General features: G+C 33.3%; 3 protein-coding genes and 2 pseudogenes across 3 annotated transcripts; 1 reads left to right on the forward strand and 4 right to left on the reverse strand.

Annotated features, from left to right (window-relative positions):
- Window positions 1–1,412: 1,412 nt before the first annotated feature.
- LOC121391046 (DNA polymerase epsilon subunit 3-like) lies at window positions 1,413–3,400 on the reverse strand. Its single transcript, XM_041522806.1, is given in 6 exon segments — window positions 1,413–1,738; window positions 2,705–2,767; window positions 2,815–2,908; window positions 2,910–2,934; window positions 3,154–3,239; window positions 3,335–3,400. Coding segments are annotated over 6 exon segments (660 nt in total).
- Window positions 3,401–3,524: 124 nt separating this feature from the next.
- On the forward strand, window positions 3,525–4,852 carry LOC121391036 (annotated as a pseudogene).
- Window positions 4,853–5,107: 255 nt separating this feature from the next.
- LOC121391047 lies at window positions 5,108–5,664 on the reverse strand (annotated as a pseudogene).
- Window positions 5,665–15,623: 9,959 nt separating this feature from the next.
- LOC121391048 (serine/threonine-protein phosphatase 2A activator-like) lies at window positions 15,624–24,009 on the reverse strand. Its single transcript, XM_041522807.1, has 9 exons — window positions 23,935–24,009; window positions 23,666–23,752; window positions 23,499–23,624; window positions 23,157–23,235; window positions 22,959–23,097; window positions 22,138–22,262; window positions 20,002–20,102; window positions 17,037–17,144; window positions 15,624–15,698 (listed from the first exon to the last, which is right to left on the reverse strand). The coding sequence occupies exons 1-9, from the start codon at window positions 24,007–24,009 to the stop codon at window positions 15,624–15,626; spliced, it is 915 nt and encodes a 304-aa protein (XP_041378741.1).
- Window positions 24,010–24,747: 738 nt separating this feature from the next.
- Window positions 24,748–25,173, reverse strand: LOC121391049 (probable low-specificity L-threonine aldolase 1). Its single transcript, XM_041522808.1, has one exon. It carries the CDS (start codon window positions 25,171–25,173, stop codon window positions 24,748–24,750), a length of 426 nt encoding a protein of 141 aa, XP_041378742.1.
- Between the last annotated feature and the right edge of the window lie 2,434 nt (window positions 25,174–27,607).

Below are 27,607 nucleotides of genomic sequence, written 5' to 3' on the forward strand. Positions count from 1 at the left end.
CTAAGTGTGTACATTGACATAAAACTGCCAACAGTACCTAAATTACTCGGTGAGTAACTATGAATGCTCTCTACTGTGGGAGGAGGGGGGCTCATGGGTGTGGACGATGATAACCATGGGTGAAGAGGAGTGGCTAGTTCACCATCTGGACTATCACCATTAACTTCATTAGACTGAGGCGGTGCTTCTTGTTCAATAGATTCATAGTCTGAATAGTCGTATTTAGGGGTAGACATGTTCCTTTGCAATTTGCGTGTCGCTAAATGACACTCTCTTCATGTGTCTCTAAACAAGTAAAATAAATTATTATTAATAAGTTTGTACCAAGATATATTTACCTTGCCAAAGGTTTTTAAGTCTGGAGTTTTTAAGATACTTCCTGATCGTGATGTCTTCAATGGAGTTATCGGTTCATCTTCTTCAGAGTCTTCTTCGTCGATCAACGTCATTTCTACCTCTGTTCAGGACTGGGATTATGAGGTTTTCTGACAACAACAGCCTGGCCAGAAAAGTGACTTAACAGAGCCTGCACTTTACCACTACTGCCAACTGAATTGCTAAGACTTTCTTCTACTGGTTTAGTAGATGGTGGTGTTTTTTTTCTTATTTAAATCCAACATCCACTTAGGTATGCTTTTATTTGCTGTTGTTGTGTCTTCTTGTTTTTGAATTTGGTCATCTTGTGTGTGTGTAGGTGACCAAGGTGTTGATATAGGAATACTATCTGTCTCTTCTTTTTTTGTAGGAGATTCAGGAGGAGGTGCAGTGCGTTTTGTCACATCTTCTTTCCGTCGTCGAATCAGTGCTCTTTTCCAAGGTGGAAGATTCTGAAATTCGGGGTCATCTTCTGTAATATCTGCCCATTTGCTCTTGACTTGGAATACTGGCGGTTTTAGGGACTTTCCTTCTCGTTTTACCAGCTTAGGTGAATCTTCATCTTTCTTGTTTGATGAATTGACTATTTCTGGCTTATTTTTTGTCTCTCTCTGTTCTTCTATTTTAGGTATTTGGGTTGTGTTTGTAGAACTAGACTTATCTTCTGGTTTAGTGGCAATGTCTTGTGGCTTAGAAACTGACTCTGATTGAATGGATGATTGAATGGTTAGTTGTTTTCGTCTCATAAGGTCTCTCTTCCATTGTGGCATGGTTAGAAACTTGGGATCTTCTTCATTAAGAATTTCCATTCTTTGCATACTTAATTTTTTGGTAGATGGTTTTACATTTGACTCTGTTTGTGTTTGAGTGAAAATACTTGGCATTTTTACTGAATGGATAGCAACAGATCGAGAATTGGTTGTTTTTTGGGGATTGAATAGGATCGGGTGGAGTTTGTGAGGCAGGGAAGATGGTGGGACTACTTGTATCTATTGATAGTGAATTTTGGTGTTGGTTCTGGACCATCTGGTGTTCCTTCAGAGGTATGTTGTTTGTTGTTGTTGCTGTGCTAACTGGGGAATATCCTTTTCATCTTGAATATGTTTCTCTTTGTCAGGATCTTTTGAAGTATGTTCAAATATTTGCATAACTTGTGCAAGGCTGTGCCTGTCTTCAAGGCCCTTCCTAACTGGTGAAACTATGTCATGACTTTTCTCAGCATTGACTTGTTCTTGTTTAGATTCTTCAATTTTCTTTTTAGCTGCTGCTACTGCTTTTCTTTCTTGTAATGCCTTCTTCCAAGATGGTACGGGTTTCTCCTTTGGTATACTGTCAAGTACTTTAGCAGTGTTTACTGGGCGGGCTGGTCAGGAGGCATTTTGTTGACTTGTTTAAGTTTCATGACTGCTTGTTGCCATTTATCAACAGGAGTATCACTTTTGAGGCGTCTCTACCTGTAGTTTTGGACTAATATATTTGGTTTTTTCCTGTTCCATCTTTTTCAGTACCATCGCTCGCTTCCAAGGCGTAGAGAAGCGAGATAGGCTTCCTTTTCTGCTTGTTTCTTCTTCTCTTCTTCTTCTAAATTCCTCTTTCGTTCCAAAATAGCTTTTTTTTTTTTTTCCATGGTGGTATCGACATTCTGACAAGTTTTTGCAGGTGTTAACTGCTGTAAAGTGCTCGCAGTTTCTCCACGTATCGTACGTAACTTTTACGCGTATTTTGCCACGCCCACCACAAAACCAGTATCCACACACTGTGAATAATTATATAAATAGCTCGTTCGTAAGTATATCGCTTCAAGTTTTTCTAGTTAATGGTTCCTTACAGACAAACTAACCAACAGAGATGTACATGACAATATAAAATAGTGAAATATCCAAGTTAGTTTGCATTTATAATACAAACACATGATTGAGTACTTGAAAATATTATATTCATAAAAGTGTTTGAATTTTGACCAAATAAGGTATCTTATATTCTCAGAGGGGAGGAATGGACTATGAATATAATCAGGAGAATCATACAAGCATAAATGACATAAATGAAAAGGTCAATAACCTGTGTATTTTGTAAACATAAATATTACAAACAATTCATGACAACCGTATGGGTCCATGTGGTGCTAAAGAGTCACTAAACTGAGGCAAAATATCAGTCTCCATTTCTTCTTGGGATTCATTGCCATCTGTTTCTTGAGAATGCAGTGACGAGGTAGTAGCAATCTTCTGTAGAAACATTAATAGTTCCTGTTTTAGTAGTCATTCTGTCTGTTGTACCAGACGGTTCTTCATTTGAGAATTACTACTATCTGGTACATTTTCAACACCTGTTTGCTTTCTCTTCCGATCAGCAGCTGCTTCTTTCTTCTCCTTTTGTTCTTTTTTAAAGGCTAATGATATCAAGATATATAATGTCATCAACATATTATACAAGTACCGTCTAAGCATTCTTTCATTTCAGGGAGGAACTCTTGTAATTCCATATCTTCAATAGCTTGAAACAAGTCATTTGGAGTAATTGTCTTACGTTTTGCCTTTAATAGCATAAGTATTTGCACTGTATGGGCAAAATTCAAGATATATTTTTATAGTAACACAGTAGCAATTTGTTTACAACTTGTGTGCATATACTTAGTATAAAGTACTAAGCTTAAACTTAATAAATTAACTAAGTGTGAAAATATGCTGGTACTTAATTAAATAATTAAAAAGAGTATTATCATTTATCTGCACATTATACTCATAATACTATACATTATTTAAATATTTTGATTACCAGGTGGTAGCATATAATATGAAAATACTCGCTGCTCTTCCTATAGCACTTTTTGCTTCTTTTGATACGTTCACACCTTCTGGAAGCTAAAAATAGAAAATAATAAAGAGAGTAAGAATACGTATTATCTTGAACCCATCAGCTAAATTGCATATTGGAATGATTTTATCAATGCCCTTACAGCTTCCTTAATTATTCTAGCAACTACACTTGCAGGTAAATTCAAATCTTCAGGTTTTTCTGCCATTTTAGTGTGAGGCGTGGTTACTAAATTATTAGTCACGCCCCTTTGGTCATCTGTGGCCGAGGAGATTGCTGAGTGAGGGTAGAAACGGTTTATTTTTTCTAAGCTGGAGAAGGATTTAGAAGACATGAGTAGCTCAGAAGAGGTCTCGTGGATCTCATGGTTCTGCTCTTTACGAGGAAACGAGTTCTTTTGTGAGGTAAATCTCTTAGCCTCCTTGTCAGTCACATGACTCCACAACACACGTATTATTAGTGAATGCTGTCTTTTATTCCAGGTAGACGAAGACTATATACAAGACAAGTTTAATTTAACTGGTCTTAATGAACAAGTCCCACATTATCGTCAAGCTTTAGACACAATCCTTGACTTAGAACCAGGTACAGGAGTTCAAAGTTGGTATACGGTTGTCAATCTGTCCTTACAGATGATGAACTTGAAGACAATCAAAGTGATCTTTGTGAGCAAGCAGCTGAGATGTTATATGGACTTATTCATGCTCGTTATATATATAACAAATCGAGGATTAGCTCAAATGGTATGTCAAATTGGGACAAATTTCCACAATTTTTGTATCGTGTATTTTTAAAAATTTCCCTGTGTTGGGAATGAGGAATAGAATATAATTGGTATTGGAATGAGACTGTGCAGGAATAGTAGTAGTGAGGTGTTGGTTCTAGGGCAAGGTGTCGGGTAGTGGCACAGGAACAGAATAATTTATTAATATAGTTGTCAAATTCTTTTCATTAACACATTCTTTTCATAACAGATTGAAAAATATCAACAAGGAGATTTTGGTCATTGTTCACGTGTGTTCTGTGAAAATCAGCCTGTCCTGCCAATAGGTAAGGAGATATCTCTTTAACTCTTGACTACAACAATCTAGGTCTGTCCGATGTAACCTGGAGAATCCATGGTCAAACTATATTGTCCTAAGTGTTGCGATGTTTATACACCTAAGTCATCACGTCATCATCATATTGATGAGTATATTTTTGGTACTGGGTTTCCACATATGCTATTTATGGTACATCAAGAACTTCGTCCACCAAAACCAACTAATCAATTTGTACCCCGGTAAGTAATGAGAACTAGATCACAATGGCATGTCGTAGTCTACTATAAAGTCACCAATGATATGCAGAGTATGAACAGCAGCTATTCCAAACACACTACATCCTCATATCACTACATGTCCTCATTATTATATCATATTTTTAGATTAGTGTGGTCAGAGTATTTAACATTCTAAGTCACTAACAGTTAGTATTACACTATAGGTCTTCACTTATTAGTTTATATTAGCTATCTCATTTACTGGTATTTGGTTTTTTATACAGGTTGTACGGGTTCAAAATCCACCCTTTAGCCTATCAACTACAACTACAAGCAGCTTCAAGGAGTCGTACAGCTAACACAGCCAGACCTAGGTCTCAGAAACAGCCGTACAAATGACAGCACGTGTTTCTACTACATTTAAACATCTTTGAATATTGTATACTAAAATCAATGTATTTATGAATGATTACCCATTCAATTTTTGATTACTTCTACATAAATTGAAAGACTTATTATGAAACAACAACACATTATACACCAGTTACAATGGTGGGGGGTGTGGGGGTGGGGTTTGGGTGGAAATAAAAAGGAATAGTGTCAAATAAAATTATGAAAACACATTTAATAGTTGCTAAGGAACAGTGACTAATTTCATGAAGCATATTTACGTACATATTCGTGGACTTTTTCTCTCAAATGAATACTTATCGCGAGTATATTGTTCAGCGGCATCTGTATTTAAAGGATCATCAAAGTTTAACAAATCCGTAAATAGAGAATCCAGTCCCCAAACTACATCCTTTAATGAACGGGTAGGCAACCATCCCGTCCCATCCATTGTATGCTCTCGTAGAATACTAAGACATATTTTTCCTTCCTCAGTTATATTCGGGTGCCATAGTCTTGTCTTACAAGTAACTATGGGTGGTTTAATGTTGTATTCTAATGGGACTGATACTTCAAAGACAAAACGACCACCTTCCAGTAACCTTCGTCAGGTTGGATGATGAGAGTGAATGTACGTAAATCATCAACGTCTTTAAATTCTAATGTACAGGATTTGGGTAGAATTGGATGTAACTCTCTGAGAGTTCTTGAGTTAGAAATCTGCTTCTCACAGACATCTGTTTATTGTAGCCTGGTGGTTTATCTGCCTCTTGCTGCTTCCTTTCAGCTTCTTCCTTTCTCTTCTGTTGTAACTTGAACATGATTTATCTTTTCCTAGGTGAAAACTCAGAATGTTTTAGTTCCAAACCTCTCCCGCCAACCACGCCTTTAATTTAGTGACGTCACGTAATTAAAATCTGTAGGGGAAGGCAGTCGGGTTTGCTGCCCTAATTTGCAAGGCTAGAGCAGTTAATATGGCATTAAGAGACCTCGTATCTAGTCGTAAGTTCTTTTTTCCCTCCTTTTTATTAATGGCTACCAATGTGATATAGCTGTATACTCCATTATCTGTTCTATTTACAGGTATTTTGAATGATATATTGGGCCCTCTCCAAAGTAAAGAGAATGGAAGGTATTATTTGATAAATCTCTTACAAAAATGGATACATGAATCTGAAATGGATATATATATATATATATATACACACACACACACACACAAATGGAGATTGATTGACAAATGCTTTAAGGAAATGGTAGACCATTAATGGGTATAGGACAAGGTAGAATGACATATTCATTAGCTGTCATTTACTGATCAATATGTAGACATAACTTACATGTATTTTACAACTAAGATTTCAGATTTTTACAGCAAGAGTGTGTAAGATTTCTGCTTGCCCTTGTCCACTACTGCTAGAACTAAAAATATAATTTTAAAGGTGTTTCTTGAAACCATATTGATTTTAACAGCTGTCACTAATATATTACGTGAAAAGAAATAATAAAATGACTTATAAAACAATTATATTAATTATTTAAAGTTGTAATTAATCAACTACAATTGTTGTTCTTGTGATAATATTTAATGTCATAATGGGAAGTGTCCAGTTGAGCTAACTCGCTGTTGTAGATGTGTCATATTAATGTATACCCTCACATGTAGTATAGACATACTACATGTACATGTACATTATTGTACTGCTCCTATTATGTTGTTTTAAATTAAATTATGTTCATGTAGTTTAATATTCACTACTCACCTGTTGTACCAATGTGTTAATTATGTGCAATCAATGAAGTGATGGCTTCTCTAGATATTTAAAAATTAATATTCTTTATTTATTGTCATGGCAACAAGTAATCAGTGCATACTATTATATTATTATTAGGTTCTTGTGTTGGATCATATGAGTACACGGATCATTTCCTCTTGTTGTCGTATGAGTGATATAATGGATAAAGGAATAACTCGTAAGTACTCTAGTTAATAACTAGTAGTAGTTAATTACTAGTTATTAATTGTTGCTGTGAAGTGTTCATCTTAGCCAAGGGAGGATCTTTAAGCAAACTAATTTAAGATAACAAAACTGTTTGTTTTTCTCTATTTCCTTCTTTCATTTTGGCTAGTTACTTATGAAACGTGGGATAACCCTGTTATTATTAAACTTGATTGTAACCATTTATTTCTCTTTTTATAATTAGTTGTGGAAGCTCTTGAGAAAGAACGTGAACCGTTAACTCATTTAGAAGCTATTTATATTATGTTACCCACTGAACAAGTAAGTGGATGGATGAATGGATGGTTGGATGATCAATGGATACATGAAAACTAGTTTTGACCTGACCATGAAATGTTTGTATTAGCTAGTTCATTGTATATGGTTTATAAATTAGTGTTTATTTTATAGATTTAAAATCAGTTCTTGTGTGTTCTTTATTCTTTAGACTATCACAAAATTGATTGCGGACTTTAATCGTCCTAGTGAACCTAAGAACATGTATAAATTTGTACATGTATTTTTTCCTGCAGAGTAAGTTATAATAGTAATTATTAGAATATATTTCCTTAATATAGGATGTGTTCAAAGCTTGTTTGAACAGCTTGGAAAGAATGCAGTTTCAAGCAGTAAGTCTTGTTCATCTATTCATCCATCCATCCATCCATTCATCTATCCATCCATTCATTCATCCATCCATCCATTCATCCATCCATCCATCCATCCATCTATCTATCCATTCATCCTTCAGGAATTAAGACATTACAAGAAGTTAACCTTGCTTTCCTACCCTACGAGTCTCGTGTCTTCACTCTTGATTTTCCTGATGCATTTGAAGATTACTATTGCCAAGTGAATTTGAGGAAAGAGGAATTACTCAATATCTTTGCAGATCAATTGGCTACTGTGTGTGCTATGCTAGGAGAATATCCAGCTTTACGAGCCTGGAAGTCAGTCTTTTTGATCTCAAATATATCTGTATTTCCTTCATTAATATTATAGTAATACTTGTCGTTTTTTTACCTAGGGATGGACAAGGTCGATGTTTCTGAGTTAGCTCATAAAATACAAGATCGATTAGATGTTTTTAAAGGAAGTAATCCTGACCTTGGAAAGGTAACTAAACAACATATATTTTGATGTACTTGTTTTACAAGAGATATCTTTAGGGACCCAAGCAAACTTCAGAATTCATTATATTAGACAGGTACATTATACTGAGTTAGGTTATTCTGATCATCTCTCTCTTTCGTGCACGCACACACAGAGGGTTTTGATGTTGTCTCTCCTGTACTTCATGAACTAACATTCCAAGTAAGCAGGATAATAGTTATTTGACCACACTCGCATAATTATTTCATTAATTTTAAACCACACCCATTTAGTTATTAACTTTGGTTAAATAATTAACATAGTTATTAAAGAATCTTTGGTACAAAGTGACAATCACTAAAGAACATTATGTTTTGTTAACACACATACACTCTACATTACACTTACTATAACTTACTATAGCTCATATTATAATGTCTTATTATATAGTGTATGGTCTATGACTTGTTGAAGCCTGATAATGATATTTTACCAGTAAGTTGTGAACTACTATTACCTTGTGTCTGTCTGTGTACATTTAATATTAATTTTCTTGTTTATTTACTCTAGATTCAAGAGTACTGGAGGAGATGGACAAATTAGACAGAAACAAGTCATTTTGGATGGTGCATAGTAGATTAATGACTTAGTAATACTACTATTAGTAAGATCTAGACTAGTAAACATCAGTACTTACCACAGTGACCTAGGATAGCTACTATTAGTAAGATCTAGACTAGTAAACATCAGTACTTACCACAATGACCTAGGATAGCTACTATTAGTAAGATCTAGACTAGTAAACATCAGTACACCACAGTGACCTAGGATAGCTACTATTAGTAAGCTCTAGACTAGTAAACATCAGTACTTACCACAGTGACCTAGGATAGCTACCATTAGTAAGATCTAGACTAGTAAACATCAGTACTTACCACAGTGACCTAGGATAGCTACTATTAGTAAGATCTAGACTAGTAAACATCAGTACTTACCACAGTGACCTATGATAGCTACCATTAGTAAGATCTAGACTAGTAAACATCAGTACTTACCACAGTGACCTAGGATAGCTACTATTAGTAAGCTCTAGACTAGTAAACATCAGTACTTACCACAGTGATCTATGATAACTACTATTAATAAGCTCACAGTGACCAAGTAGCTGCTATCATACTTATCACAGTGACCTAGGATAGCTGCTACCATTAGTACTTAGCACAGTGATCTAGACTATTAAAACATCATACTTACCACAGTGATCTAGGATAACTGCTATTAATAACATCATTACTTACCACAGGACCATATACTTACCACAGTGACCTAGGATAGCTGCTATTAATAACATCAATACTTACCACAGTGATCTAGGATAGCTGCTATTAATAACATCAATACTTACCACAGTGACCTAGGATAGCTGCTATTAATAACATCAGTACTTACCACAGTGACCTAGGATAGCTGCTCTTAATAACATCAATACTTTTATGTTTAATTTAAAACAGAAAATGATGAACTTTGGAAAGAAATGCGTCATTTACATATCGCTGATGCCTCAAGGTACTACTGTATACAAACAACATTTATTTTAGTCTTCTTGTTGTATAGAAAAGTATCTTCTGCTGTTCAAGATTTTGCTAAGAAAAAGAAGCTTGGTACTGCAGGTTCTGAAGTAAGAAATTGTTTGTTTTGTTTTCCTTTTTTTTTCATTTTATTATTTTCTTTGTAGCTTTCTGTTAAAGATTTGGCACGACATATTCGACGTGCTCCTCAATATCAGAAAGAATTGTCTCAAGTATGTGTGCATTGTCCTTTTAATCCTGTTTATTAAACCAGTTTATCATTGTCCTTTTAATCGTGTTTATTAAACCAGTTTATCTTGATGTCTGTCATCATCACCCACTAAATCCATTCATTAATCCTATATATATATCCATTCATTTCATTTATATATCCATTCATTTCATTTATATATCCATTCATTTCATTTATACATCCATTCATTTCATTTATGTATCCATTCATTTCATTTATATATCCATTCATTTCATTTATGTATCCATTCATTTCATTTATACATCCATTCATTTCATTTATGTATCCATTCATTTCATTTATATATCCATTCATTTCATTTATACATCCATTCATTTCATTTATATATCCATTCATTTCATTTATATATCCATATAGTATTCTCTTCATCTCAGTTTGGTTGATGCATGTATGGAACATTATAAAAAAGGAGTGAACAATCTTTGTAAAGTGGAACAAGATCTAGCTACTGGAGTAGATAAAGATGGAGCACCTGTGGATGAACCTCTGAAAATAATAATGTCATCTCTATTTGATCGAAGTGTTGGGTGAGAGAGAGAGAGAGAGAGAGAGAGAGAGAGAGAGAGAGAGAGACAGACAGACAGACAGACAGACAGACAGAGAGGGAGTGTGAGTACAGACAGTACTTGCTATTATCTCATAGAAATATTAGTTTATACAATATTACACTGTAATTTTGACAGTATAGTCTACATCCTACCCAACTGAACCCTATATCATTCCACTATAAGGTGTAAGTAGTAATATGTTCACTAGAGTGGGTGAATGGTATGTGTAGGAGTAATGTTGTGGTTTCTCTAATAATGTTCTCCCATGATAAAGTCATTCTGTATAGTAATGACTCACCCATCTCAGTTTACATAACACTCATCAGTTGATTTAAGAAACAACCACAATTTGTGTAGAATTCTTTGAAGAACATATAAATTACATGTACATGTACAAAAATACATGTTATACTTATTAATGTAACTTCCTGTATTTAGACAATAATGGAAGCCAGGTGTACACATAAAGTATTACATCATATACCTACCCCTGATTATGTCACCTTTGAGATCAGCCGATCTGCATACACATGGTCTATATGTAGCACATGTTTGTAATGTACAATGTAATCTGTGTCTTCTTAACACTTTATTATATTGTTATAATATAGTGTCTATGACAAGATACGTTTGTTAATTCTTTACATACTTCAAAAGAATGGTTAGTCCTCAATTAATATCACATAGTGATCAATGAATGGATGGCAGCCAACAGTCTAGAAGCTCACACAGTCTTGTGAAACATTTATGATTATTTAATGATAATATTTATAAATCATTCTCCATATATAGGCGTTGTTTTGGATGATTTCACTAAGATGGTACAACACTCAGAAATTCCTACTGGTGAAAGGTATACTGAGAAACACAGATATATAATGTATAGTTAGTTAGTTAAGAAATGTCTGCAATGTTTTATGAAATGACCTTAAAAGGAAAGGACACATTGTTCCAATAATAATGAAATTAATGTATTACGTGGAAAGTAGACTCGGCTTGTCTCTCGGAATGCTTAAATCAACTATTAAAAACAGTTTGGAGTGATTCTTGTTATGACACATAGTTTCTTTAGGGAAGTTTATCGTTGTTGTAGTTGTAGTGATAATGACATACATTGTTGGTTTTAGTATGTCATATGACAATGAACTTTATGTTCAACAGAACATACCATCTTGTATTTCTTTTGCAGGACAACAATTCTGAATTTGATGCATCTTGGAGTACCCATTGTGACAGGGGTAATTTCTATTTATCCATCCAATCATCTATTTATTCATCCATAAGTCTATCTGTCTGTCCCTCCATATCTATTGAACCATCCATTCATTCATCATCCTTAATCTATACATACATTTAGGAGAGTGTCAAAACCGGGAAAACTTTAACACGAAAGGAGAGAGAAGAGGAAACTTACGTTGACTCTCGTTGGAATCCTGTTATGAGGGATGTTGCCGAGGTATGATGCACAGCTCTCCTTAATAACACATTGTTCTGTCCTATATGTAGTATGCAGCTGAGGGAGGTTGGATGAATCATATTGTCCTTATATGAAAGGAAAACCAAGGGCAGCTAGCACAGTAACTACAACAATGAGTGGCTCAGTAAGAAAGACATAGTAATTGCTCTATTTTTATTCCCCTCACTTTTATAGCTGGTGCTTCTAGGTAAGATAGTTAGATGATTAATGGATGTATGGTTTGATTCTATGGACATATAGTTAGGCTTTATGGATGTATGGTTTGATTCTTTGGACGTATACTTAGGCTTTATGGATGTATGGTTTGATTCTTTGGACGTATACTTAGGCTTTATGGATGTATGTTTGATTCTATGGACATATACTTAGGCTTTATGGATGTATGGTTTGATTCTATGGACATATACTTGGCTTTATGGATGTATGGTTTGATTCTATGGACATATACTTAGGCTTTATGGATGTATGGTTTTTTCAATGGATATGTTTTGGATGAATGGATGTATGGTTTTAACGATGAATGTATAGTAAGTGATTATATTGTTATAGTGTCAGAAAACGCTATGACTGGATACCTAAGGGAGATCAGAAAGAGGTTTGTTTATTTATTAGTCAATATAATTCAACTTTATTAATTTTCATTTAGTCTAAACTTCCTGGAGCATCAGCATCTGTGGCTTCTACTGCAGCAAAAAAAGATGGTCCAACATTTTCATATTTGTGATTGGGGGCATAACGTACTCTGAGATGAGGACCATATACCAGGTAAGTGTGAACAAGGTAGTATAGTTAGTAGGTCATTCTTTATGAATGGAGCATTACAAATAGTACTCTAATGTAACCTTGTGTTCACTTGGTATGAGAGATTGTGTTGTGTCAATTAGCGTTACTAATGTCATGGAAACAACCTTCCTTTCACCAGATGTATATTGTTTGTTCTTTTATAAATATCTGTTTTCCTTTCTAATTTCCATTCATCAAGCTATCTATCTGTCCATTAATCTATCCATTCATCCATCATCTGCCCATCTATCTGTCCATTAATCTATCCATTCATCATCTGCCCATCTATCTGTCCATTAATCTATCCATTCATCATCTGCCCATCTATCTGTCCATTAATCTATCCATTCATCAGCTATCTATCTGTCCATTATCTATCCATTCATCATCTGCCCATCTATCTGTCCATTAATCTATCCATTCATCAAGCTATCTATCTGTCCATTAATCTATCCATTCATCATCTGCCCATCTATCTGTCCATTAATCTATCCATTCATCATCTGCCCATCTATCTGTCCATTAATCTATCCATTCATCAAGCTATCTATCTGTCCATTAATCTATCCATTCATCATCTGCCCATCTATCTGTCCATTTATTTACTCAAAAACTATCCCATTTTTATTAGCATAATTATGTTATTATAATTATGGTACTAATATGTTAGCAATTGTAGGCAATTAACAAGTAACGAAGTGTCATAAATTACTAATAATTGAGTGCAGAGATACTGATATTATATGTGATTTTGTGTCAACATAACACTTGTTGTGAACAATGTTACAAAACTAATCTATACTGTGAATTTAATTTTTTTCTTGTCACCTAACAGGTTGCAGAACAATTCAAGAATTTTGATTTTGTGATTGGTAAATAAAATAGAATTATTATATAATATTATTAAGATTAATGAAAGTAATACTTTAATAATTTACCTTTAATATGTACATGTTTTCTATACATGAATTATCAATGACCTTGTAAGGAAATACTTGGCTGTACTGACATATCTTATATCTCATTGGTAATGTTTTTTCTCTTTAGGATCAACACATATTATAAATCCAACTCAGTTTTTGGGTCAAGTGAAGAAGTTGCCCACTTTTATGCATATTTGAGAATGAGTAAAAAACTTGTGTCGTACTCTGATAAAGCTAACTCTAATTTTAGATAATCATATATTAATGTGTTAGGATTTTACTCTCTTTATTACGTATTTAATCTGAACTATTGCTATATATGTTATAGTGATGTTTTTATATAGTAGTTTTGTGACCATGTGCTTGCTTGTTACACTATTATGTATTGTCATTAAATTGTCCAGTCAGCTCTGGATGACTTAGTTATGATGTAATGGAAGCCATATTCATGACATGATTTGACAAGCCCCTTACAACGGATGTGTACTGTATTAACCCGACAATCTAATCGATGCCTACCTTAAAAGGAGATGTCGCGCTTTGGCGGCCACAGGCCATGAATATCGTTAATATTAATTATTTGCCACGTAAGCGCTAACCGCGAATATATAAGTAAATTTGCAGCTGCTGACATTTTGATTTGTTTTCTTGAATCTTTCTGTTATTGGATGTTGATTGATTCTCTCTCTTCTTCTCGAACCGTTTTAACTTTATCTATTAAAGATGGAAAGTTTTCTAGAAGCGAAACAGAATTGTTGAATCATCGCTAGCGAAGTTGAACCAAGGGCGAGAAATGCCTTTGAGGAAGGCACTGTTAGTTTCTAACGTTATCAACAGAGCTCAAGAGTGTGCTCATTTATCTTTCATAAACTGTAGTACAAGGACAACTAGAGCTTCTTCTAAGCTACTAGCTAGTATGCAAACCCCTACACAAGTAGAAGACACGGCAGTAAGTCTACTCGACATCGACGCTGGCCACCATAGGCCTTCTTCACACAAGCCTAAACCTTTGAGTCCGATGGTGTTATCCCATTGCTCAGCCCCCAAAGAACAAGAAGACGAAGTCATGGAATTCATCTCTAATTCTGTACTGTCTGACATATTAAGCGATAGTGACTCTGAAATGGAAACGTCACTTTCTTCTCAGAAAGTAGAGACAACACTATCTAGACAATGGATCTCGTCCCCCACTACTTCCCCTCTGTCTGATCTTTCTAATACAAGAGACTGGCCCTCTTGGACCAAGCCTATTTCTCCCTCTTCCATCAAACTTGATAGACATTGGTCTACACAGGATTGCTCTCAAGACTCGAGTCCCCCACCTTCACCAGGCAAGAGACATCATGACATTGCCTTCTCTGGTGATCAAGAGAATCTTTTCAATGATCTTATTGGAGAAGACACAAAAAGATTTAAAGCTTCCACATCAGAACACCCCGTACATATGGAATTCACTACCAGGTTTTTTGTGATTATCTGTCTCCGCGTAACTTGTGTTCAGCTCCTCTGATCACATATATGTTTTGGCAAAGGGTTTGCCACCCCAAGTGATCCCAATGGGTCAGACTGGCCTGTATTTGGGTCACTTGATAGCAATACTACACATAGATCAGAAGATCACTATGTGAATACATCACCTTCAAAGCTGTTTCCAGTACTAGCGTACTGAGTGTGTTATCAATGTCTTGAGCTAATGTGTTAAATCACTTCTCCTGTTTTTCGCTCTCAACCTGTAAAATGGTGCAACGAACACCCTAGATATCCACACCTTATCCTTTCATTCTAGACCTTTTTAAGTCTTCACATTTTTTTTCTTTATCACAACATATATCTTATAATCACCTTTTGTGAGTTTTCACTTTTTTGTGATACTTACCATCTTATTTGTTCTATTGTTTTCCTCTGTGTCTTCATAATCATACTCTATTTCAAATAGTATTATATCTTTCTTTTATTTAAATGTATGAAATCACATGTATTATAATAATAATAAGCTAAGCTGTGCTTAGATAAAAAATGATTTTAAGAAAAGTTGTCAAAAACTTAAAAGTACCAATTAACTTTAAACTCACACTGTCTAATGTCTGGGTGATGTGGACATGATACTTGGTCCATTCAAGGTCTATCTGGCTCTATGCTCAGTATAGACCCAAATGGAAAATGCTGAGCAACGGGAAATTTATCCAAGACCTGTACATAGTGGGAAAGAGTGACCACATGGTGTTGTTACTATGGCGTCTACAAAGTGAGGTCATAGACACTATTTAGTCATGTCCTCTAACCACTACATCAATGTACACCACACTTTAAGTATTTATATACAAGTTATAATACATTATTAATACATAGTTTGGTGTATTATATATGTACATGATATATAAATAGCTTTTGTATACTGACTAATCAATACCTATTGAATCATAGGAAATGACTTGGCTTTGTGCCAATAGAGGTTGATCATGTGACAGCTGGGTATACTATAGTATGCTCAATTCACACCTTACTCAATAGTAAACAATGCATTGATTCAAAGGTATGCTTCAAAGTGACTGGTTACAATTAATACCTTACTTAGAAATAACTTCTAACATATACTGGGTCATGATGGGATATGCAAGAATGTAATTTGAATGTAGCTTTGATAAAGTTTGGATTTAAAAAGCAAACTGTTTCAAAAGCATTACAGCTATTGTGAAAAATATACAATACACCAGAATGATGTCAATGTTTATCTAGTGGGTAAAAAACTACCATAGTGAAAGTAGAAATCAACCCACAACAACTAATGCTATCTGTGTGTGTGTGTGTGTGTGTGTGTGTGTGTGTGTGTGTGTGTGTGTGTGTACAATACTAATAGTAAGAACATTAGGCTTTCTAGTAATCCTATAGTAACTATATGTGGTTTCTCAATGACCACAAACCAAGCCAACTTAGACTACTTCCAAGAAATTATCAATCTGATAAGATAATTAATTGTTATGTTAAGAAAAGGAAACAATGAAAACAAGAATTATTAAGTTGATTAGTAATGTTCCCTTACGTTAGTATAAAATACCCTCTTTAAACTATGAAACACAATAGTACAGACATTTACAGTAGTATTGTGTATAGAGATTTGTAAACTGTCCTGATATATCCTTACAACTATCTATTGTCTAATGTTATTACTAATAACAAGGATAGGCAAAGCATAGTTCCTTTGTGTACACTTAATACAAGTTGATATTATAACTAGAATTATAAGGGGGTGGAAATTTGATCTGTAGTGATAGTCAAACTCCTAAATGACATAACAACTTCTCTCTGCTATAATCATGGCTTGAGAGATAGCTAGAGCTAATAACAATATTCATGATCAAAATTTAATATTCATTGATTTAAGACAAAAAAGGACATTAATAAATCACTTGAGAAGGTATGAATTTCTCTCATAACATGTTACAAAGATGAAAGGACACCATGTTGCTTTACACTTTTGTTATTTGTAAGAGTAAACCTGTAGGATTGCTTAGGGTTAAAAATACCTACCTCTCCTTTATACATTTTGAGGAGTCCAGAGTTGACTCTACTCCATTCTGTTAGACTACTAATTCCCCACAGAACATTAGAATGTTCAGCAAACGGTCCTGTCTTTACCTGGTTTGAAAAAATAGAATATGAATTAATAGTAAACAAAGTTTAACAATCTGTCTATGTTTACTAGTAATTTCTATTGGACTTCTGAGATAAGTATGTTTATTGCTATAACTGTGAGTAACTCATTATCATAAGGGTGTAGGTGGAACTGACCACAAACTCCTCTAATATGCAACTGTGGTCATCTGTTTCCTTTAATAGGAATCTCTAATACTATTGTTCAGTATTTTATGACAAATTTCAAGGTAGGTTACTGTGTAGTGTGTGTGTGTGTGCCACACATGTGTGTATTCATTAAGATATAAATGGATTAATATAGGAGTCATTAGTTTATTGAGATATATTAAAAACTCATGTGATATTTGGTAGAGTCAGAGAGATGCATATACAATGGTCATGTTTAAAGAATGTCCAGTAACTTCAACAAACCCACCTGATGTTTCTCTTAATAAAATAATACATACCATATTAGGATATACTGTATCTTAACATATCCTAGATATCTTTCCTCTTGCAATAACAACATTATATTTAAAATATAATAACAAATTACTTTACCAACTAACTACATAGAAATAACAATTTATATTAGTAACAGTTGTAACAGCATATTCCATGTTACTACATGTTATGTTAATATACTCCAGTTGGTACACTGGAACAACTGTTCTTATCAGGACACAATCAGTATAGTTATGAATTTAAAAATTGAATTTTTTTCTTTCAAAGGTCACATAAATAGATGATTATAAAGTGAAAATCAAAACTATCTGATCAAAGAGGTTACAATATAATTTGATAGCTCAAGCTTTTGCTGATAGTGCAAGTGATGAGAGATAGACACATGTCTTGTAAAGGAAACATCTAATTACCAGTTAATGATAGCTATAGGGATAACTGACAAAATATTGTCTGCTAGCAATGCAGTGATTTAATTCTCGTGTTTACAAACCAATATAAAGATCATTATAAACATGTAGTATTACCAAATCTGATATACAACTAACATCACCAATCAAGTACTGGTTGAGATCATTGCACTATCACTATAGAGTTCACAATAATTGTGACCACATGTATGGGGAGAATGGTATATTATAATATATGGTAAAAATTGTATTAATGTCTGTCATATTACATTATATTATATTTGCACTATACTATTGTATATTATATTATACTAGCACTATATTATTGTATATTATATTATACTAGCACTATATTATTGTACATTATATTTGCATTATATTATTGTATATTATTATATTATACTAGCATTATATTATTGTATATTATATTATACTAGCACTATATTAATTGTATATTACATTGTCCTATACTGCTGTATACACTGTACCTTGTGAATTGTGAACTCTATTAAGTCAACTACAAAGTGGAGATTACATATCTTGTGGCTAACTAAAATGGATTTTAGCCTGAAACTCTATAACTGTTGTGGGTTACCCAATGTCCAACCCACATAGCAGGCTCTACAATTGAAGACAAAGGATGGGTAGGTCTGAACAGCTGTCTGGCTTCTGTCTCTGATAAGAGCTGATCTCATATTATTGAATTTAACTTGTATGGCTCAACTACTCTGGCAACCACTCTGTTGTAAACAGTTGCTAAGGTACATGACTTTGGCATGGAATCATAAAGACACCTGACAGTGAAGTCACTGGATTAGCAGAATGTCCAAAGCACAGGGACATTTCTACTACTAAATATCATCATGACTCACTGTATTAACAAACACAGCTACAATGCAATAATTACAGGAATTTGCCCTCATGATTAGCTACTGAGCTGAGTATCTACCATTTACTGTAATTGAGACTTGATCAAAGGATAATTGAATAATATTGATCACTAATGTGTAATAACTACTATAAGTTCAACTACAGGTGGTAAGTGGTTGTATATACTGTGAAGACAGCTGCTAATTGCTAATTTCCAAATGAAATAAATGAGTGCATGTAACATGTACATGTACTATTGAAACATATACATGTACACCATATACATGTACACTATTGAAACATATACATGTACTATTGAAACATATACATGTACTATTGAAACATGTACATGTACTATTGAAACATATACATGTACACCATATACATGTACACTATTGAAACATGTACATGTACTATTGAAACATGTACATGTACTATTGAAACATATACATGTACTATTGAAACATATACATGTACTATTGAAACATGTACATGTACTATTGAAACATATACATGTACACCATATACATGTACACTATTGAAAACATGTACATGTACTATTGAAACATGTACATGTACTATTGAAACATGTACATGTAGAAAGTAGACATATTACTGAAATACCAATAATTATTAGTAGTAGTGATATATTGCAATTATAGTACACATTTGGCTGACCTACATCATTCCAGCTACACAACAATGGCTACTGTTTGTAAACATCACATCAAGAGGCGATAATAATCATGATAACAATCTAGTTACGCTCTATACCAATTGAATTTAATAATATAATATAATATATCTGCTATATTTCAAACACTTTTGAGCACTAATCGATAATGTGACAATAGGATACATGGTAAAACTCCTGTTAATTAGTTTGTGATTATATAATTGATTGTAAATATAATATATTACAGCTGCTTCAGTATTAAGTGGTATATTGGAACAACCAATCTTCTTATATAAATAAACATATCACATGATCACCATATTATTTGCTCTCAAAATTAACACCTTTCAACAGAAAGGGAGTATACTATATTATTGTAAAATATTAAATTATAGGGTATATAATACTATATCAACGAATTAAATTAAGTATATTGTGTTACCTGGTTAATATAATTAACACAGGACATAAAGATGTAGTCATTTGAATAACGAGCAGCAATAGGAGGGTCAGGAATTTGTCCAGGCTTAATTTCATCTTGTCCTATTGACAATTAAGAGAAAAGGAAATTGCTGAAATTATTACATAAGTAATAGATGACATCGTTATGATATCATTGTTCTCCTGCCCAAATATGGTCATAATATTATCATAACAGAGTCACAATGTCCCTTGGTTTTTAATGAGTTGTCATAATGACATCATCATTATTATTGTTGTTAATTACAGGGAAATAATTTAAGTATTAATATAAATTAATGTTGCTATAACAACAAATAAAATTAACTTTGAACAACCTCTCATTATAAGTCAACATTAAAAAACAATATATTATTATCTAACAGGTAATGACTGTTTTTATCTTACTGTATTGTTGCACGTGACTTTCAAGACTGACGAATGAAATTTATCCACATATAGTAACCGCCAAACACATAGTAACCAATGAATATTATTACTTTTATTACAAAGTGGGCATGACTAATTGAAGATTCAAAGTGACTAGATGTTGAAGTGATCTTAAGATTTTAAAAATATATACATGTTCATTTAGAAATTTTTAAATATTACAAAAAAGGCATTTAAATGAAATTTAAAATTGTGGTCATATAAATTTATGATATAAGAAGACCATAGAAAGTGTTCGTGTGAACAAAGTGATTCTGGTGGGGTAGAGTAAATTAAATTGTAGTCAGTAACAAACCGCTAGTTGGTCAGTGATATCAGCTAACATACAACACCAGTATATTTGTGGTTGACCACTAATTCAATAATAAATAACAGAATTAACTTCTTAAGTTTTCACCTATAACTAACTACCTTTAACTACAACACACTGTAATAGTCAAACAAATGAAATAATTACTATTATTACTCTAAGGAATAGCTATGGATTTGAAATAATGTTAAGAACATGTAGACATTGTGGTGATGAATATTACCATATATGGTTAGTATATGTAGTACTCCTCTCTCTATTATATACAAGGAATGAAAGACTTTGAAAGACTTTTAAAAATGAAAGGAAATGTATGGATGACAATGTCATTAACAAAAGAAACAAATATGAATCCATAACAAATCCTTACACAAAGAAGTCAAATCTTTAACTAGTAAAGAAGACTGAGAGTGGTCAGTAGTCATAACTTAAATATTAAAAAAATAATATTAATAATAAAATTAAATAATATAATTAATATTAATTAATTATTATTGTTTAAGTATTAAAGCTCTAATTATAGTCTTTTGGTGACATATACATATACACTGAGTTATATAAAGTTTGTAAGACTAATAATATTGGTTTGCTATTTATGTAAGGAATTTTATATAAATTTGTTTTATCTCTATATTTTGTTACTTTTCTTTTTTGACATAGTCTTTCCTACAACTTCTTTAATTTTAAAAGTGTTTTTTATAACTCGTTCTCATTCTTTAGGACATGGAATGTTTATTCTGACATAGCAAATCATTGATGACCCAGCCCACTATTAGCTGAAGGCATACAGACATACATTACTTATAAAGTAATAGAATGAGTAAGAATCGTGTGAAATATACTTCATAAAATACTCAATGGTAATAAATGTATGTTTTAAAAAGCAGAATATGTAGTGACACTTGTATATATATATATATATAGAACAGAATTAAAGGACAAAAGAACAGAGCTCTCGCTATGTTGCTGTTACTCTGAGTTTCACGCTTCAGGCAGCTGTCTGATGATCACATAATGCGTGAAACTTGGAGTAACAGCAACATAGCGAGAGCTCTGTTCTTTTGTCCTTTAATTCTGTTCTAACCCGCTCTGTCTAAACGATATCGAGCACTCTTCAATAGACTTAGATACTTCAGTATATATATATATATATATATATATATATATATATATATGTAGATATCATATTTTATCTCACATAGTACAATGTTAACTTTAAGTATCATATTTTCAACTGAACATAATAAAATTCAGAACTACTCTAATTAATGACCTATTTATTTATCTACCAATATATTCATCCAAATATCCATTTATCTGTCCATCCATCCATCCATCCATCCATCATATTGATCATACCCATTAGCTGAGCAGATCCCCAAATAAATGGTATAAATTGAAAGTCATCTAGACCCCACACTCCATGACTACCAGCTGGTTCCATACGATATGTTTGCTGGATTTTACGCATTAAATCAAGATATCTGCAAAGAAATGCACACAATATAATATAATATTATCATCACTAAAGTAGTATGAATCCACACACACACACACACACACACACACACATCCTATAATGAGATTCATAGCCTATACATTTTGAATATAGACTCCTAGTAAGCATATATTTAAAAATATGGGAACTTAAGAGTGTAGTGGTTAGTTTCAAGTGGTATTCTTGTAATTGTTAATTAATCCATAAAACAGAGTAATTCATTTAAAAATGAGCCAACCAGTTATAAAAAGGAATATTAATAATAATTACTATCCTTAATGATATTAAGTATATAATAATAATATATTACATGACTTTAAATGGTATTATTTTAATAACTAGGAAATATGAATAATTTGATGAACCAATTTAGGACAAATTAACTATAATATTATTATGGTTTATTAACCTATTAATTTATTACTAATTAATTAATTTATTTATTATGGTTTATTAACCTATTAATTTATTACTAATTAATTAATTAATATGTTATGGTTTATTACCTCTATTAATTCCATGTACTATAATTTTTAATATTATTTGTAACAACTATTAATTACTAATAATTGTTGAAATAGACATGGCTCAGAATATCATAGAAATCATTATATTAAAATATTGTATATATAACACTGTACAAGTATACAATAATAATAATAATAATAGAATAGAGACATACTTTGTGGTTACTTTAAGAACAATAGCGGGACCATCTTCTACCAGAACAGCTCCAATTTTCATCAAACAACACAAGAAAGCCATAAATTTAGCTTCATGTCCAGTCCCATAATCAATTCTTGTATAATTACCAAATCCCTCTAAAAATACATCGCAAAATATTTGTTATAATTTTGTTGTAAATAATAAATATTCTAACCTATAAAATATATTTGAAGTTCAATAGCAGCTGCCTTCAGATTATCAGGGAGTATTTCTTCTATTAACTGTTTGGAATTCTAAAGTGTGAATTATTGCACAATGTCACAGCAATGGGTTAATTAAAAGTAGGTGGAGCATCAGAAAATTCTAATTGTGGAGTGCTAAATTCTTAACATACTGTAAATTATAAATGATAATAGAACTTTGTTCAATATTTCTATTTGTTTGTACACAAAGTTATACTAAAAATTTACTAGCTGTAGTTATATTATTAGTTAATTAATCTCATTCTAATTTTAATTGTTTTTATTATATGATTTAACTCGATCTACATACTTACTGGCTTAACTCGATCTAGCCAGGTTCGAAAAGCCTTGTTCCCAAATCGTTGAGGTTGTTCAAGAGGTGGAATCTCATCAACCCATTTTGACAACTTATCTAACATTGCTGTCAATCTGCCTATAATCTGAAAAAGAAAATGTCACATGACAATTACATGAAACTTACTGGTGATTCAGGAATTGAATCGGAAACCTTCTTTCCTTTCACAGACTGAGCAAGTACTTTAATCCACCCAACAAAGCTGGCGTATGCCTACATTATGGTACCAGAAAAAATATCATGTGAAACAAGACATATATCATGTGATTATTCTTTTATTTCATGTGACACAATGCTTGTATCATGTGATCAAGTAATGGTATATGATTATTAATTGTAAATTTAAGCAAATAAATGACTTCATTAGATTACAGATCAAATTGGGACGAGAATACCTCTGAATTGAGCCATCTGTCCATGTCCTCTTCTCTCTTGATTAACCGCTCTGGTCGTTTGAATTCAACAGCCATCTTGGAAATTCAACGTCAATAAAATAATGAATATTCATAGTAGATAAATAACAAAACATTAATTTTAAAGTTAATAGTTTTGTTGCAAAATTTGCTGAATTCTAGTTAAAGTAAAGTCTACATCATCGTTATTGACTTGATGGTGTATCACAGCACGTATGATCTTATGGGGACAACCTCTAGGGATCATTTTAATAACGGGGGCAGTCTCATTTATCGGCTGAAGAAGCAAGTCACAAATTTTTTCTGGACTAAGATCTGGTCGATTGAGACTAAACATTACCATATTGGTGTGGACATAATCCACATTAATAGACACACCCGTCTCTACCATCTTTGCTAGCCCATGTGCTAATCGTTTAGCATTGTCATGATCAACATGTAACAATGGAGCATGATTGTCCAATGCAAAAATACCAGCTGCAGCAAGCATCCCAACTTGACGCATCCCTCCACCTAAACTTTTCCGAATACGATGACATTGAGCAATAAAATCACCTGAGCCAATTAATATTGAACCCACGGGTGCTCCAAGACCTTTAGAGAGACACACGTTTACTGAATCAGCATGTTTGACCAACTCTGACACGTGAACACTGAGACCAGTGGCTGCATTAAATAACCTTGCACCATCAACATGAATTTTCAGATCATTATTACGAGCTATGAAGGCTATTTTATCCATATAATCTAAAGTAATGGGTGACCCATAACAATAATTATGAGTGTTTTCAATAATTATTGCACGAGTATGACAATAGTGACCATCAAAACCACCTTTATGGATTTGGATTGTAAATCGTCTAGATCCAAAGTGCCATCATCAAGATTCTTTACTTGCCTAGCAAAGACTCCACCCACTTGAGATATACTTCCCTGTTCCCATATAGCAATGTGAGAGCGATCACCGAGGATAACCTCATCACCTCTAGTGTTAGCATGTGCCATAATACCAACTAAATTTGACATGGTTCCTGAGGGAAAATACAATGCAGACTCCTTCTTTAACAAACCAGCAATCTTATTTTGTAAGAGGATGACAGTCGGATCCTCTCCATAAACATCATCTCCTACTTTGGCTTGCATCATGGCCTCCTTCATTTTCTGTGTGGGCGTTGTGACAGTATCACTTCTCATGTCTATGACTTTGTTTGCAGCTGCCATTGTACTGGGAAGATGAAAGACAGCTGCAGAAAGAAAGAGATATGTTAGGTACAAATTTATAAATCCTAGCAAATGGCATCAAAAGTCCAAACCAATACAGTATTAACTAGGGGTTAAAATTAATTTTAATCCTATAATTTAACCCCATTGTTATTGTCACTGTTACAATGTTCAAGAAATTGAAAGAAAGGATAGAATCTGTCGAGAGAGCAACTTAGAGAAAGGTTCTGCTTCTTTGAAACGTCCACCTGGACTTGCTATTCGATCTCCTCCGTCTGAATCTGAGAACACGACATTAGAGTTCCCCACAAGAGCACATGATAATGTGATGATTGAGGAACCTCCTATGATAGTGGGTGATCAAAGTTCAGTGGGAGGGAAAGAGAGTGGTAGAGGAAGTGACCAAGAAGAAGAGGACACCAATGTGCATCAATCTACAAAGAAGAAAAATGATGTAAGAAGAAAAGGATCTTTATTTAATTAATATCGCTACGATAACTTCCTAGTTAATTATATTCATAGCTCAATAGAGAGATTGGGGAAATTAATTTATTGAATGTCGCATATAAATTGTATGAACCAAATCTTCACTTAACCTTAACTTATAAATATAGTAGTGACTACAGGGTTAATAATAATTATACTTTAATATATAATTTTGGCACCAAAGTTTAGAATCTAGAACAATTATAATATTAATCATTTAAAATACTGAGTTTTTATGTAGCCACTTAATGTATTTATGACCTCTCTCTCTCTCTCTCTCTCTCTCTCTGTTATATTTTTAGAACCATAAAGTCCAGTCAGTTTTAGGACAATTGACAGCAGAACTTATGTCATTACGACGTCAGTATGATCAACTATTAAAGGAGAAGGAAACGAGAGAAGAGGAACTAACTGATGAAATGAAAATGAACTACAAACTGCACTACAAGAGGTTCTTATAATATAACAGTAATATATTGTTTTTGAGAAGTCATAAATTAGATATTAACAAATATAGTATTTATTTTAAAATAGACATGTGATGATGATATATGCAGGGTTTCATTTAGGGGGGGCCAAATGCCCCTCCCCCCTTGGAAATTAGATTAGCCATTCTTTTTCAACGGGTAATTGGATGTAATGAATACAGAACTGAAACTCAACACAAGGAATATACAGCATAAGATAACCTTAGACTAAACACAAGGAGAATGTACAGTTTTTAACCTAAACAGCTATTCTTCTACTCTTTCTTTTCCATGTCATTTGAAAACCACAAATGGTCTGAAAATGTGCCAGAAGTGATCCCAGAGGGTCTAAAATTCAAAAATTTTCTGGGGGGCATGCCTCCAGACCCCTCTAGAGGGCACACTGTCACCCGCAGTCGCTTCGCTCCCCTAAATTTTCTCTAAGTATTATTTTGCCCCCCCCCTTGTCCATTTTTCTAAATAAAACCCTGTATATGTAATAATAACATCTATTTAATCTGTTATTGGATTTGATAAAAAAAATCAATTTCACATAACATGTACCTTGTTAATATCATTTCAATTTAAGGTTGTTTTTTGTGAACAGTATTATGGTATATTGTAATTACAGAAAGAGAAGACCTGCCATAAAAATGGAGACTAAAATATCTGAGCTATCATGGACTGTAGATAGCCTGACCTCAAGGTGAGAGAGTGAGGGGTTAATGAATTGTTTTTATTTTAATTGTCTCTAGGGCTTCAAATTTACAGCAACTATCAAGACAATGAAGTAATACAGAAGTTACAAAAACAGGCAAGAACAAATTGTTTGTGGATTTTACTAACAGTAATTTATTATATCTTACAGATTTCAGAGCTTGAATCAAGTTTACGACAAAGAGACTTGGATATAGAACTTTATGAGACTAGAGTAAGAAAGGAATATTTACTATTTCTAATTCTCTGTTTCTTTATTGTTGGGTGATCTCTTTATATCCTACAGATCTCAGCCCAATCTAAGCAACGTCATGATGACCAAATGGCTTCTATTAAAAAAAAAACAGTAAGTATTGATACTCTTACCACTGTGAGTCCTAGTGTACTTACCACAGTGACCACCATTAATAAAACTAGTGAACATCAGTACTTACCACAGTAACCTAGGATAGCTACCATTAATAAGCTCTATGCTAGTATACATCAGTACTTACCACAGTGATCTAGAATAGCTACCATTAGCAAGCTCTAGAGTAGTGAACATCAGTAGTTACCACAGTGATCAAGGATAGCTACCATTAGTAAGCTCTAGACTAGTGAACATCAGTACTTACCACAGTGACCTAGGATAGCTACCATTAGTAAGCTCTAGACTAGTGAACATCAGTACTTACCACAGTGACCTAGGATAGCTACCATATACAATAAATACTACTAAATATTACAGCTGTTATCATTGAACTCTGACTTGAAAAGTATTCTTT

Source organism: Gigantopelta aegis, unplaced genomic scaffold, assembly GCF_016097555.1.
Source record: "Gigantopelta aegis isolate Gae_Host unplaced genomic scaffold, Gae_host_genome ctg1250_pilon_pilon, whole genome shotgun sequence".
Taxonomy (NCBI): domain Eukaryota; kingdom Metazoa; phylum Mollusca; class Gastropoda; order Neomphalida; family Peltospiridae; genus Gigantopelta; species Gigantopelta aegis.

What these genes read in the sequence shown, in the direction of transcription:
- LOC121391049 (XM_041522808.1), bottom strand. Translation starts at nt 25,173, where the DNA reads ATGGCAGCTGCAAACAAAGTCATAGACATGAGAAGTGATACTGTCACA.
- LOC121391048 (XM_041522807.1), bottom strand. Translation starts at nt 24,009, where the DNA reads ATGGCTGTTGAATTCAAACGACCAGAGCGGTTAATCAAGAGAGAAGAG. An exon ending in GGGATCTGCTCAGCTAATGG is followed by an intron (nt 20,103 to 22,137) that starts GTATGATCAATA and finishes AATTGTCAATAG; the next exon opens with GACAAGATGAAATTAAGCCT. An exon ending in TCAAAATGTATAAAGGAGAG is followed by an intron (nt 15,699 to 17,036) that starts GTAGGTATTTTT and finishes CACTATGTACAG; the next exon opens with GTCTTGGATAAATTTCCCGT.